This window comes from Guillardia theta (genome assembly GCF_000315625.1).
Source record: "Guillardia theta CCMP2712 unplaced genomic scaffold GUITHscaffold_392, whole genome shotgun sequence".
NCBI lineage: Eukaryota > Cryptophyceae > Pyrenomonadales > Geminigeraceae > Guillardia > Guillardia theta.
The window spans coordinates 1-11,590 of NW_005434291.1; the positions used below are offsets into that span (position 1 = coordinate 1).

The following is an 11,590-nucleotide window of genomic DNA, read 5'->3' on the forward strand; positions in this document are numbered from 1 at the left end:
ACACGACATGTATGATGTGTCCGCCGGGGTACTACAAGCCGGAAAGGGGGCTTGAGAGGTGCTCAGTATGCCCTTCAGGCACATACAGCAATGGATCACGAGCTGCGTCGTGCGGGGGGAACTGCAGCGGGAGCTCGTCGGCATATCTTGGAGGAGGCGCCACGGGCTGTGCGACCTGCCCCATCCACTCCACCTCCGTGCAGGGCAGCTCGTCTCGGTCAGACTGCGTGTGCGAGGCTGGCTTCTACGATGCTGAAGCGGCAGCGAGGTCGTCGACGCAGGGCAGCAACGCTACCATCGCTTCCTCTCTTGCAGCTGGGCCGGACTGCCGCCGTTGCGCGGAGGGAAGCTACAGCAATGGTACCGGCTCTACAGTGTGTGCCGAGTGCCCAGCCCACACTGTCTCTGCTGCAGGCAGCTCTTACATATGGGAGTGCAAGTGCCAGGCAGGCTTCTACGATGAAAGCCCTCCTGCCAACACATCGGGCGCAAGGCGCTGGGGGCCAAGTTGCATCCCTTGTGCTTCCGGGTCCTACAGCGATGTAGAGGGATCGACAACCTGCACAGCTTGCCCCGAAGGCATGACCTCGAGGCTTACAGGCAGCGCAAGCATCCTTGATTGTCGTTGCACGAGCGGCAAGTACATGGACCCTAAGAGCGGGGCTTGCCTAGCCTGTCCAGGGGGTACATACAACAACGAAAGCCGGCTGACGTTCTGTCAACACTGTCCGGATGACATGGAGTCAGCACCGGGCTCCTCCAGCGTAGACGACTGTAAGTGCACCATGGGCTTCGTGAGCGGTCTGAATGGATCTACTGGCTGTCACGGGTGTCCAGCAGGATCCTACAATGACGTAGTCGGGGCGACGTATTGCAAGAGCTGCGGGAGCCATCAAAGCTCCCCTGCGCAGAGCACATCCATCGCTGCATGTCAATGCTTACCAGGCTTCACGCCTGGCAGCGCTTCCAACATCTCCGCAAGGGGGCAGCAGCCGCTCGATCGCTACGGCTGCGATCCGTGCAAGCCAGGCACCTACAAGGCGGGACCAGGCAACGAGGAGTGTGCGGTGTGTCCGGGAGGATCTTACTCGTCCATGGGCGGATCGACAAGCTGCACGACCTGTCCCCCGCACTCGTCGTCGTCGGCAGGCGCAGCAAGCGTCGAGTCGTGCGAGTGCAGTATATCAGGGTTGAAATCAGCGCTGGGAGGCTGCTTGGGCTGCCCCTCGGCGAGCGAGTGCGGATGCGATGCAGGCTATATGCGTATTGATAACAACACATTTAGCAGGGATCAATGCGAGCCTGGACAACCATTCACAAACGTTTCAAGAGACGTCAGCATCTCCTGGATACACGACATGTATGATGTGTCCGCCGGGGTACTACAAGCCGGAAAGGGGGCTTGAGAGGTGCTCAGTATGCCCTTCAGGCACATACAGCAATGGATCACGAGCTGCGTCGTGCGGGGGGAACTGCAGCGGGAGCTCGTCGGCATATCTTGGAGGAGGCGCCACGGGCTGTGCGACCTGCCCCATCCACTCCACCTCCGTGCAGGGCAGCTCGTCTCGGTCAGACTGCGTGTGCGAGGCTGGCTTCTACGATGCTGAAGCGGCAGCGAGGTCGTCGACGCAGGGCAGCAACGCTACCATCGCTTCCTCTCTTGCAGCTGGGCCGGACTGCCGCCGTTGCGCGGAGGGAAGCTACAGCAATGGTACCGGCTCTACAGTGTGTGCCGAGTGCCCAGCCCACACTGTCTCTGCTGCAGGCAGCTCTTACATATGGGAGTGCAAGTGCCAGGCAGGCTTCTACGATGAAAGCCCTCCTGCCAACACATCGGGCGCAAGGCGCTGGGGGCCAAGTTGCATCCCTTGTGCTTCCGGGTCCTACAGCGATGTAGAGGGATCGACAACCTGCACAGCTTGCCCCGAAGGCATGACCTCGAGGCTTACAGGCAGCGCAAGCATCCTTGATTGTCGTTGCACGAGCGGCAAGTACATGGACCCTAAGAGCGGGGCTTGCCTAGCCTGTCCAGGGGGTACATACAACAACGAAAGCCGGCTGACGTTCTGTCAACACTGTCCGGATGACATGGAGTCAGCACCGGGCTCCTCCAGCGTAGACGACTGTAAGTGCACCATGGGCTTCGTGAGCGGTCTGAATGGATCTACTGGCTGTCACGGGTGTCCAGCAGGATCCTACAATGACGTAGTCGGGGCGACGTATTGCAAGAGCTGCGGGAGCCATCAAAGCTCCCCTGCGCAGAGCACATCCATCGCTGCATGTCAATGCTTACCAGGCTTCACGCCTGGCAGCGCTTCCAACATCTCCGCAAGGGGGCAGCAGCCGCTCGATCGCTACGGCTGCGATCCGTGCAAGCCAGGCACCTACAAGGCGGGACCAGGCAACGAGGAGTGTGCGGTGTGTCCGGGAGGATCTTACTCGTCCATGGGCGGATCGACAAGCTGCACGACCTGTCCCCCGCACTCGTCGTCGTCGGCAGGCGCAGCAAGCGTCGAGTCGTGCGAGTGCAGTATATCAGGGTTGAAATCAGCGCTGGGAGGCTGCTTGGGCTGCCCCTCGGCGAGCGAGTGCGGATGCGATGCAGGCTATATTCTGATAAAAACAAACAAAAGCCTTGCAATAGATTTATGGAATCAAGGCACAAGCAATGCGTCTCCTGGATACACGACATGTATGATGTGTCCGCCGGGGTACTACAAGCCGGAAAGGGGGCTTGAGAGGTGCTCAGTATGCCCTTCAGGCACATACAGCAATGGATCACGAGCTACGTCGTGCGGGGGGAACTGCAGCGGGAGCTCGTCGGCATATCTTGGAGGAGGCGCCACGGGCTGTGCGACCTGCCCCATCCACTCCACCTCCGTGCAGGGCAGCTCGTCTCGGTCAGACTGCGTGTGCGAGGCTGGCTTCTACGATGCTGAAGCGGCAGCGAGGTCGTCGACGCAGGGCAGCAACGCTACCATCGCTTCCTCTCTTGCAGCTGGGCCGGACTGCCGCCGTTGCGCGGAGGGAAGCTACAGCAATGGTACCGGCTCTACAGTGTGTGCCGAGTGCCCAGCCCACACTGTCTCTGCTGCAGGCAGCTCTTACATATGGGAGTGCAAGTGCCAGGCAGGCTTCTACGATGAAAGCCCTCCTGCCAACACATCGGGCGCAAGGCGCTGGGGGCCAAGTTGCATCCCTTGTGCTTCCGGGTCCTACAGCGATGTAGAGGGATCGACAACCTGCACAGCTTGCCCCGAAGGCATGACCTCGAGGCTTACAGGCAGCGCAAGCATCCTTGATTGTCGTTGCACGAGCGGCAAGTACATGGACCCTAAGAGCGGGGCTTGCCTAGCCTGTCCAGGGGGTACATACAACAACGAAAGCCGGCTGACGTTCTGTCAACACTGTCCGGATGACATGGAGTCAGCACCGGGCTCCTCCAGCGTAGACGACTGTAAGTGCACCATGGGCTTCGTGAGCGGTCTGAATGGATCTACTGGCTGTCACGGGTGTCCAGCAGGATCCTACAATGACGTAGTCGGGGCGACGTATTGCAAGAGCTGCGGGAGCCATCAAAGCTCCCCTGCGCAGAGCACATCCATCGCTGCATGTCAATGCTTACCAGGCTTCACGCCTGGCAGCGCTTCCAACATCTCCGCAAGGGGGCAGCAGCCGCTCGATCGCTACGGCTGCGATCCGTGCAAGCCAGGCACCTACAAGGCGGGACCAGGCAACGAGGAGTGTGCGGTGTGTCCGGGAGGATCTTACTCGTCCATGGGCGGATCGACAAGCTGCACGACCTGTCCCCCGCACTCGTCGTCGTCGGCAGGCGCAGCAAGCGTCGAGTCGTGCGAGTGCAGTATATCAGGGTTGAAATCAGCGCTGGGAGGCTGCTTGGGCTGCCCCTCGGCGAGCGAGTGCGGATGCGATGCAGGCTATATGCTGGCGCTGAGGAACTTTACACTTTTAGCAGGGATCAATGCGAGCCTGGACAACCATTCACAAACGTTTCAAGAGACGTCAGCATCTCCTGGATACACGACATGTATGATGTGTCCGCCGGGGTACTACAAGCCGGAAAGGGGGCTTGAGAGGTGCTCAGTATGCCCTTCAGGCACATACAGCAATGGATCCGCAAGCTCGTCATGCAGCCTATGCGGTCAATTCTCTATATCGCCAGCAGGTAGCTCGCTCAGATCTCAATGTACTTGTGTCTCCGGTGCTATTCCGGTTGGATATCAGACTGGAATATGCCTGCCTTGTTCTGCAGGCAGTTACAGGTCAGAGGATGGATCTTCGTGTCGATTGTGTCCTTCTGGAACTTTTAACAAAAATTTTGGATCCGATAGTATCATGTCCTGCCAACCATGTCCGCTCAACTCCACCACGTCTCAACCGGGATCTATTTCTCCTGGAGACTGCTTGTGCAAACAAGGTTTTTACAGCAGCGGAAGCACTTTTTGTACTCTATGTCCACTGGGCTTTTACAAAGACACTATCAGCAATACTTTGTGCTTACCATGCAAACCTGGGACCTACAGTCTCGTGGAGGGTGCAACTTCTTCCATGGCCTGTGTTGACAAATATGCATACACCCCTACACCTCCAAACGCTATTGAAATTGCGCCGTTACCACCTATTCTCAATATTCGAGGAATTTCCGATAATACTGGAGCATACCAATCATATGCTGTAGTAAATATTTCGGATTCAACTGATAGATGTTCTGTTTTCGCAGGCTTGAATGTGCAAACTATTTCATGTTCTGCGAGTGGCACGATATCAAGTTTGGTAATGATCATTCTTGAGTCTTCCAGTCTCAAAGCCATTACTTGTTGTTCGGGCAAGGGCAGTCAAATTCTTTCCAATGATTTAGTCATCGTTCCATTTGCCTACCTTGAAATAGATTTGATAATATCTCCAAGTGACGCACCGAATATCGATATATCTAAGCTGGATCCAACCATCCAAACGATTGTATCGGTCCTCAATGTTTGGACTGAAATCATCACTACCGTATCCTTTCAAGGCTTGAATCGAAGGCAATCCAACTTTGTGCAGCCATCGTTTCGGGTACTTGCTATCTCTACGCAGGACGCCAACGATTTGAAATACAAAGCAGAAAATAACCTTGCCGATGCCTTTTTTAAAGCTTTTGGGTGGAGGGTGCAGGTAAAATGTAAAATTGTCCAACAGAAAAGCGCAAAATCTGGACTAAAGCTTGATTTTATTTTGAGCATTGTTGGAGGGGGTGTTGGCACTCTGATTTTGGCATACACTTTGAGGAGAAAACGAACAGATTTGTCAAAAAGCTTAAAGGTGGCATTTCGAAAAATGTCCATTCTCGCTAAAATTGGATCAAGTGAACAGCTTGATAATTCTCATGAATCAGTTGCTGAAAGTACTTCTGCAAGCTCATCGTTGATCATACACGAAATAGAGAATGGTATTCCCTTCGAAGAATCAACAGCCAGTATTGGACTGAGCTGTGTTGCAGCACCTGACACATTACAAAAAACAGCTCGAAACTCATTTTTCTTGTTGGACGATGATCAACTCAAATTGATCACATGCCATAGATGTTTTGAACAGAAAACAGATAACGACATTGAAGAAAAACACTTCTCGCAAAGAGCAGTTCAAGATCAGAACAGCGAAAGCTTCCATGATTCAGAGCTTGAAGAGCAAGAAACAGCAGAATCTTCAAAGACGAGAGATTCCAATTCCACCGAACCTGCAGCAGTACTGTCGGAAGGGCCCACACGGCAGAGGCCCGACGATCTGTTTTCCAAGCTGGTCACGGAGCCTGAGGTACCTTCCTGGCTTGAGGAGTTGAAGCGCAGGCGTCAGATGTCCACGGAGCCTTCCGACGAGAGCAGCAAATATCCCGCTGACGCAGTTGCGACGATGCTATCGGAAGGGCCCACACGGCAGAGGCCCGACGATCTGTTTTCCAAGCTGGTCACGGAGCCTGAGGTACCTTCCTGGCTTGAGGAGTTGAAGCGCAGGCGTCAGATGTCCACGGAGCCTTCCGACGAGAGCAGCAAATATCCCGCTGACGCAGTTGCGACGATGCTATCGGAAGGGCCCACACGGCAGAGGCCCGACGATCTGTTTTCCAAGCTGGTCACGGAGCCTGAGGTACCTTCCTGGCTTGAGGAGTTGAAGCGCAGGCGTCAGATGTCCACGGAGCCTTCCGACGAGAGCAGCAAATATCCCGCTGACGCAGTTGCGACGATGCTGTCGGAAGGGCCCACACGGCAGAGGCCCGACGATCTGTTTTCCAAGCTGGTCACGGAGCCTGAGGTACCTTCCTGGCTTGAGGAGTTGAAGCGCAGGCGTCAGATGTCCACGGAGCCCTCCGACGAGAGCAGCAAATATCCCGCTGACGCAGTTGCGACGATGCTGTCGGAAGGGCCCACACGGCAGAGCATAGCGTTGCTTTTCCGGCCGGGCGCTCATAGGAAAAATTGGCAAGATTTTTTTTTTTTCGAAGGGCCTGTGGGGTCCCTTCATTTCATGCCATGTGGGAGTACCCTACTTTGAGAAGGCGTGTAGGAGGGTACTCGCTCTTAGGAAAATCGTTGCTGCGCAGGGCCAAAGAGGGGTAGGGTGATTTGAATTTGGTTGCTTGGACACCTCACCACCGTCGGCACGCCAAAACCAAAGTAAAAGTACGAGTTTTAGAAGTATCTGTGGTACCAACTTAATATTGCAGCGTTTATATGGTACAAAACGAGGGCCAAACTGGTCGGAACTTCGACTTCCGAGAACCCCTCCGTTTGACTTTCGTTGGGGGGTGGGGTGGGTATGGAGCATCCTCAACTACCCACCTTTGAACCAGTTTGAAACTGTGTGATAGGGGTTGGGGGGTAGCCCCCATTTCTCATTCCCCAAGCCCCCTCTCCCTGGACGAGCAAGAGGCGATGAAATGGTGCCTTCCTGACTCGCGAGGATGAACCTTGACATTGAGAGACTTCGAATCCAACCCAACTGAGATAGGAATGAGATGAAGATCTCATATCATACCTGTAAGAGATGATCGAGCTTCTTTCTCAACTCTGCAGGTTGGGCCAAGGTTTGAATCATCCATCGCGTACTGGAATATGCACCCTAGGTACAAACAATCCGCGTGTGTACTCGAAAATATTCTTCGAAGACAAGATGAAATTTTCATGAACAGCTAAGCAACTAATGATAGATTCACCATTGAACAGAATCAACTCTGATTGACCCTTCTTTCAAATTGCCGTAGGTTGAACGTTGAGCTCAAATGCATGATTTGTGAGAAATTTGTATCAAACTGTACCTTAAGCGACTTTGCTGTCTAAATATGTGTTCTCATGTCATCACTCACTTTCAATTCTTCTAATCTTACGGTCAGGATTCATGCACCTCACTTTTCTATAGAGAAAGCTTTACATGCTCAACCGTTCAATGATGCATGAAGAGACGTTTGCACAAAGGATTTCTTTACCTGCCAGGATAGATGACTTTGAATCATCGTTGTTGATCATGAATCACTATACCCATGATCAAGTGCATTGACAATTGCATTTCCATGTTTCATGACGTTGGATGATTTTTCTGCATTGCAACTAAGTTCTTCCTCTGTCATGACATTTCCACAACGCTGCAGAAACCTAGTTAGAAATGAAACAATGTGCAGATGAATCTGATATCAATAAATGAGATGTTCTTCGAATCAATCCTGCCTTGTTTGGACAGTTCGCAATGCTACCATGCAACAGTAGAGTTCCTGTCGCATTTGGCTCTACAGAGGAGTGCCTTGTTCAACAGAGCAAGCACTCGATGATTGTAAACGAACCACAAACACTGTGAATCAATAAACAGAATTCCACATTCAGGTGATCATATCTTTATTACAAGCGTTTCAATCTGGGTAAAAGCACAACCGACCTCCTTGTAATCCTGACGACGTTCCATCTTTTGCCTGGCGAAGGTATTTCTGTGTTAACCAAGAAGCATGTGACATGTAGCCACATCATAAATGCTGTACGGCCTGGAATACCAGCATCTTCAAAGTGCTCGTGTTTGCTGTGACCGTATCATCTGCTTGGCAGCGGCTCATTGATGGACACACGATCTGATGCAAGTTCACACCAGTAATATTTAGATGATGCATCATGTGATCAAATGGCATAGACCTTGGTGATTTGCAACATGTTTCATCGTTCCAACACATCCTTGAAAACCGGATGAAGAATCCTTCACGAACCACTGGACTTGCTTGTTATCATTCGATAGTGCTGTGGATCATCGTGGTTTCAAGCAATCGAGCAGCTCACTGCTAAAATGCACTGTATTTCTTGCGAGCCTATCAGCCATCATCGTGAAGACATGTGTTCTTGAGCTCACTGGTGACTGTACGGCTTTTGAACAATCCAGTCACCGTCGGATGATGATTCCCTGTCGCCTTGTGTGTAATCTCCATCCATCTACTCCAACTCAGTTTCCCTGTCATGCATCGCAGATAGCTTAGGGTATTTCACAACCCGGTTTCGATTGCAACGTATCCCTGTGATGGTGATTTTCACTTGTATTATTGATGCTCTTCGCTCACCAAACGATTTTTCGTGAGATCCACGCACTGTACGAAGCACTCCTCAAGGATCATCATCTCTACACCTCAGGAATTTCCCATGAGGAGGTTCGGTGAACATCTGATGTCTGCACACGCTGCCGCGGGCTCGCTGTTTGCGAGCCATGGTTAGGGCAGTACAGAGCGGTGCGACGTGCCTCGAACAAGGGGAGGCTCATGGCGTGTAGAGAGGTCGTTCAAACTCGTTTATAAAATTGTACCATAAGAAGGCTCTACAAATTAGTTAGTAGACTACCCCATGATCTCACTGCAACTTCTGGGGTGCAGCCCTACTTCTCTGTTTATACTCAACCATTCCACAATACAGTTTAAAATATCTTATTGGAAAACAACATCAGAGTTATAAACCTGAAATTTGGACCCTGTTTGAAATCCTCAAACACGCCACCCCCCAATCCACATAGAAAGCAGAACAACCCCCTCACGGGAAAACATACACCCCAAAGCAGAAAAAGCAAAATGTCAACGCTATGGCCCGACGATCTGTTTTCCAAGCTGGTCACGGAGCCTGAGGTACCTTCCTGGCTTGAGGAGTTGAAGCGCAGGCGTCAGATGTCCACGGAGCCTTCCGACGAGAGCAGCAAATATCCCGCTGACGCAGTTGCGACGATGCTATCGGAAGGGCCCACACGGCAGAGGCCCGACGATCTGTTTTCCAAGCTGGTCACGGAGCCTGAGGTACCTTCCTGGCTTGAGGAGTTGAAGCGCAGGCGTCAGATGTCCACGGAGCCTTCCGACGAGAGCAGCAAATATCCCGCTGACGCAGTTGCGACGATGCTGTCGGAAGGGCCCACACGGCAGAGGCCCGACGATCTGTTTTCCAAGCTGGTCACGGAGCCTGAGGTACCTTCCTGGCTTGAGGAGTTGAAGCGCAGGCGTCAGATGTCCACGGAAGCATGTTTTGGATATCTGGTGGATGGTGAATTCGTGTCAAGGCAAGATAATAGGTCTGGGAAAGTAGATATCTCAGCGCTATACTCCAGCGACGGTCAACAAGTATTTGATCGAGTCAGGCATGAATTATTTCATTGGCCTAAATTGAAGCCGTCAAGAATCAGCTCCCAACGCCTTCCGGAAGCAAACTTAGAAGAGGGGTCCCAGTCTGATTCCATTCATCATAATGTTTTTGAAAAGGTGTTACGGTTCTGGTTGCGTAAAGAAACCAAGCAAATGAAAACCTCTTTGCAAACAAGGTAAGTCGATTGCTTTTCTTTTTTGTTGTTGTTGTTGGGGGTTGGGAGGATAGGCTTATTGCCAATTCAGATCTATACAAGCAATGTCTATCGAGATGGAATTAGGGATACTTTCATCTTGTGTTCAGGATTCACAATCAAAGTTTCAACCACTTCGAATTGTGAGCGAGACTCGATTTGAGACAAAACTTGGTCCAGAGGGAACTGAGAAGCAGATGAAGAAAAAAGCCAAAAGATTCATCAACTTTCAACCCAGATTGCCAGGCACCGCAGAGTTGAGCAATGCTTTCAATGGGAATCTCAAGATTCATGACAAAATGTCGGCAATCATCGAAGATCAGAATGAAATAGAGGAAATACAAGAAGAATCTCAACTTGTGAACGGAGTGCAAATATTAAAACTGCAGCATGACATCATGACTGCTGACTGTAAGGAAGTCTCAGAAACCTTGGTGGTGCCGAAAACTTGTTTTCAAAAAACAGAAATCTACAATCCTGTGAATAGAATTCGACGGAAGATGCTTATTGAACGCAGGTGAGGAATTCTGTGATAATTACCTTCTATCTGTTGATTCGAATGTCAGGCTCTTGGAAACCTCGTTGCCTGCCAAAGCGAAGGGTGCAGTGCTGTGTTTTCCTATTTTCGAATGTAACTCAAATGAACCAGAAGTGCAAACACCAGGGTATATTGCTTCAGTTCTCATTTCAATTTTGACGAGTGATTTCAGAACGAATCTCCATTTTGACTCTGAAGATTGTGAGACGGCACATTGCTTTGACCTAATGACCAGGTATGACAAGTAATCATCAATGATCATGTTGAGTTTTAAAGTTTTTGTGCAGATCCAATCGAGTTTCTCAGGTTATTGATGTAGAAATGGGTTGGCTGGTAACTCTTCCAGAGGATGACTCTCAAACATGAACAGAGAGGGGGTCAGGGGTTGGACGGAGAGGTATGCAGAAGCACCAAAATGTCTGGCAGCATTCATCGTAGTGTCTTTGAACTAGAACATGTCATGGATTAACAAATGGCATTTCCATATGGCGGTCTTATGGAATCCAAAGGACATGCCATGCCTAACGATAGTGTCACTTGCCTGGTTTTCTCAATGATTTTGGATCTCAATAGTATTTGAATAGCAAATCTTGTGTTTATTAGCGATTCAACCGTTTCTAATCCTATCTTGTTCTCTCATATGGGACTTAAATTTACCGTGTAAAGATAATTTGAACTTCTTGGTTCTCTTGACTTTTCCTTGCTAAATCTACCATGTTGCTTACAGTCGACACAGGTTCTTTGATAGAAGACAGTGTCAAATGCTATCACTGACTTGGAAGGCAACCGAGAATGATTGAAACTTGAAATCATTGAGCATCTACTGAGTCAGATAGATGGACTCTCACAGGAGCAAAAGCCTTTAGGAGAGAGAGAGAACCCTAAACCCTAAAGGCAAGAGAAGAAGCTTGGCAGAGCTGACCCAGCTTTAATTCTTGGCTGAGAAACGTGATCATGACTGCAACATTCAGATACTCTTGCATACTGGTCGACTGGAGGAGGAAAGACCTGAACGACTTGGACAGCTTGTGCAACTTCAGAACTTTCGCTAGAAGAGCTGATCCGAAGACTGGAACACGAGGCCGCCAACGGCGGGCCGAACTGCCAGGTCACGAGATCCCTGTTAGACTAGAATAGGGCAAGGTGATAACAAGCCATGCAACCTACCTAGCACGCCAGGTGTAGGGGAAGCCGCCCGGGCGCTTAGGGTTTAGG

At 51.0% G+C, this 11,590-nt stretch overlaps 2 protein-coding genes across 2 annotated transcripts; both read left to right on the plus strand.

The window, feature by feature from the left end:
• Nucleotides 1-509: 509 nt before the first annotated feature.
• On the plus strand, nt 510-4,557 carry GUITHDRAFT_45887 (hypothetical protein; the record flags this gene model as incomplete). The annotated part of the gene is made up of 6 exons (XM_005818072.1): nt 510-717; nt 1,508-1,729; nt 2,402-2,473; nt 2,999-3,059; nt 3,192-3,551; nt 4,506-4,557. Coding segments are annotated over 6 exons (975 nt in total), but the record flags the coding sequence as incomplete, so codon positions are not given.
• A 1,296-nt stretch (nt 4,558-5,853) lies between these two features.
• Nucleotides 5,854-6,392, plus strand: GUITHDRAFT_122645 (hypothetical protein; the record flags this gene model as incomplete). Its single annotated transcript, XM_005818073.1, has 2 exons — nt 5,854-6,294; nt 6,342-6,392. 2 exons carry the CDS (start codon nt 5,854-5,856, stop codon nt 6,390-6,392), a joined length of 492 nt encoding a protein of 163 aa, XP_005818130.1.
• Nucleotides 6,393-11,590: the final 5,198 nt, after the last annotated feature.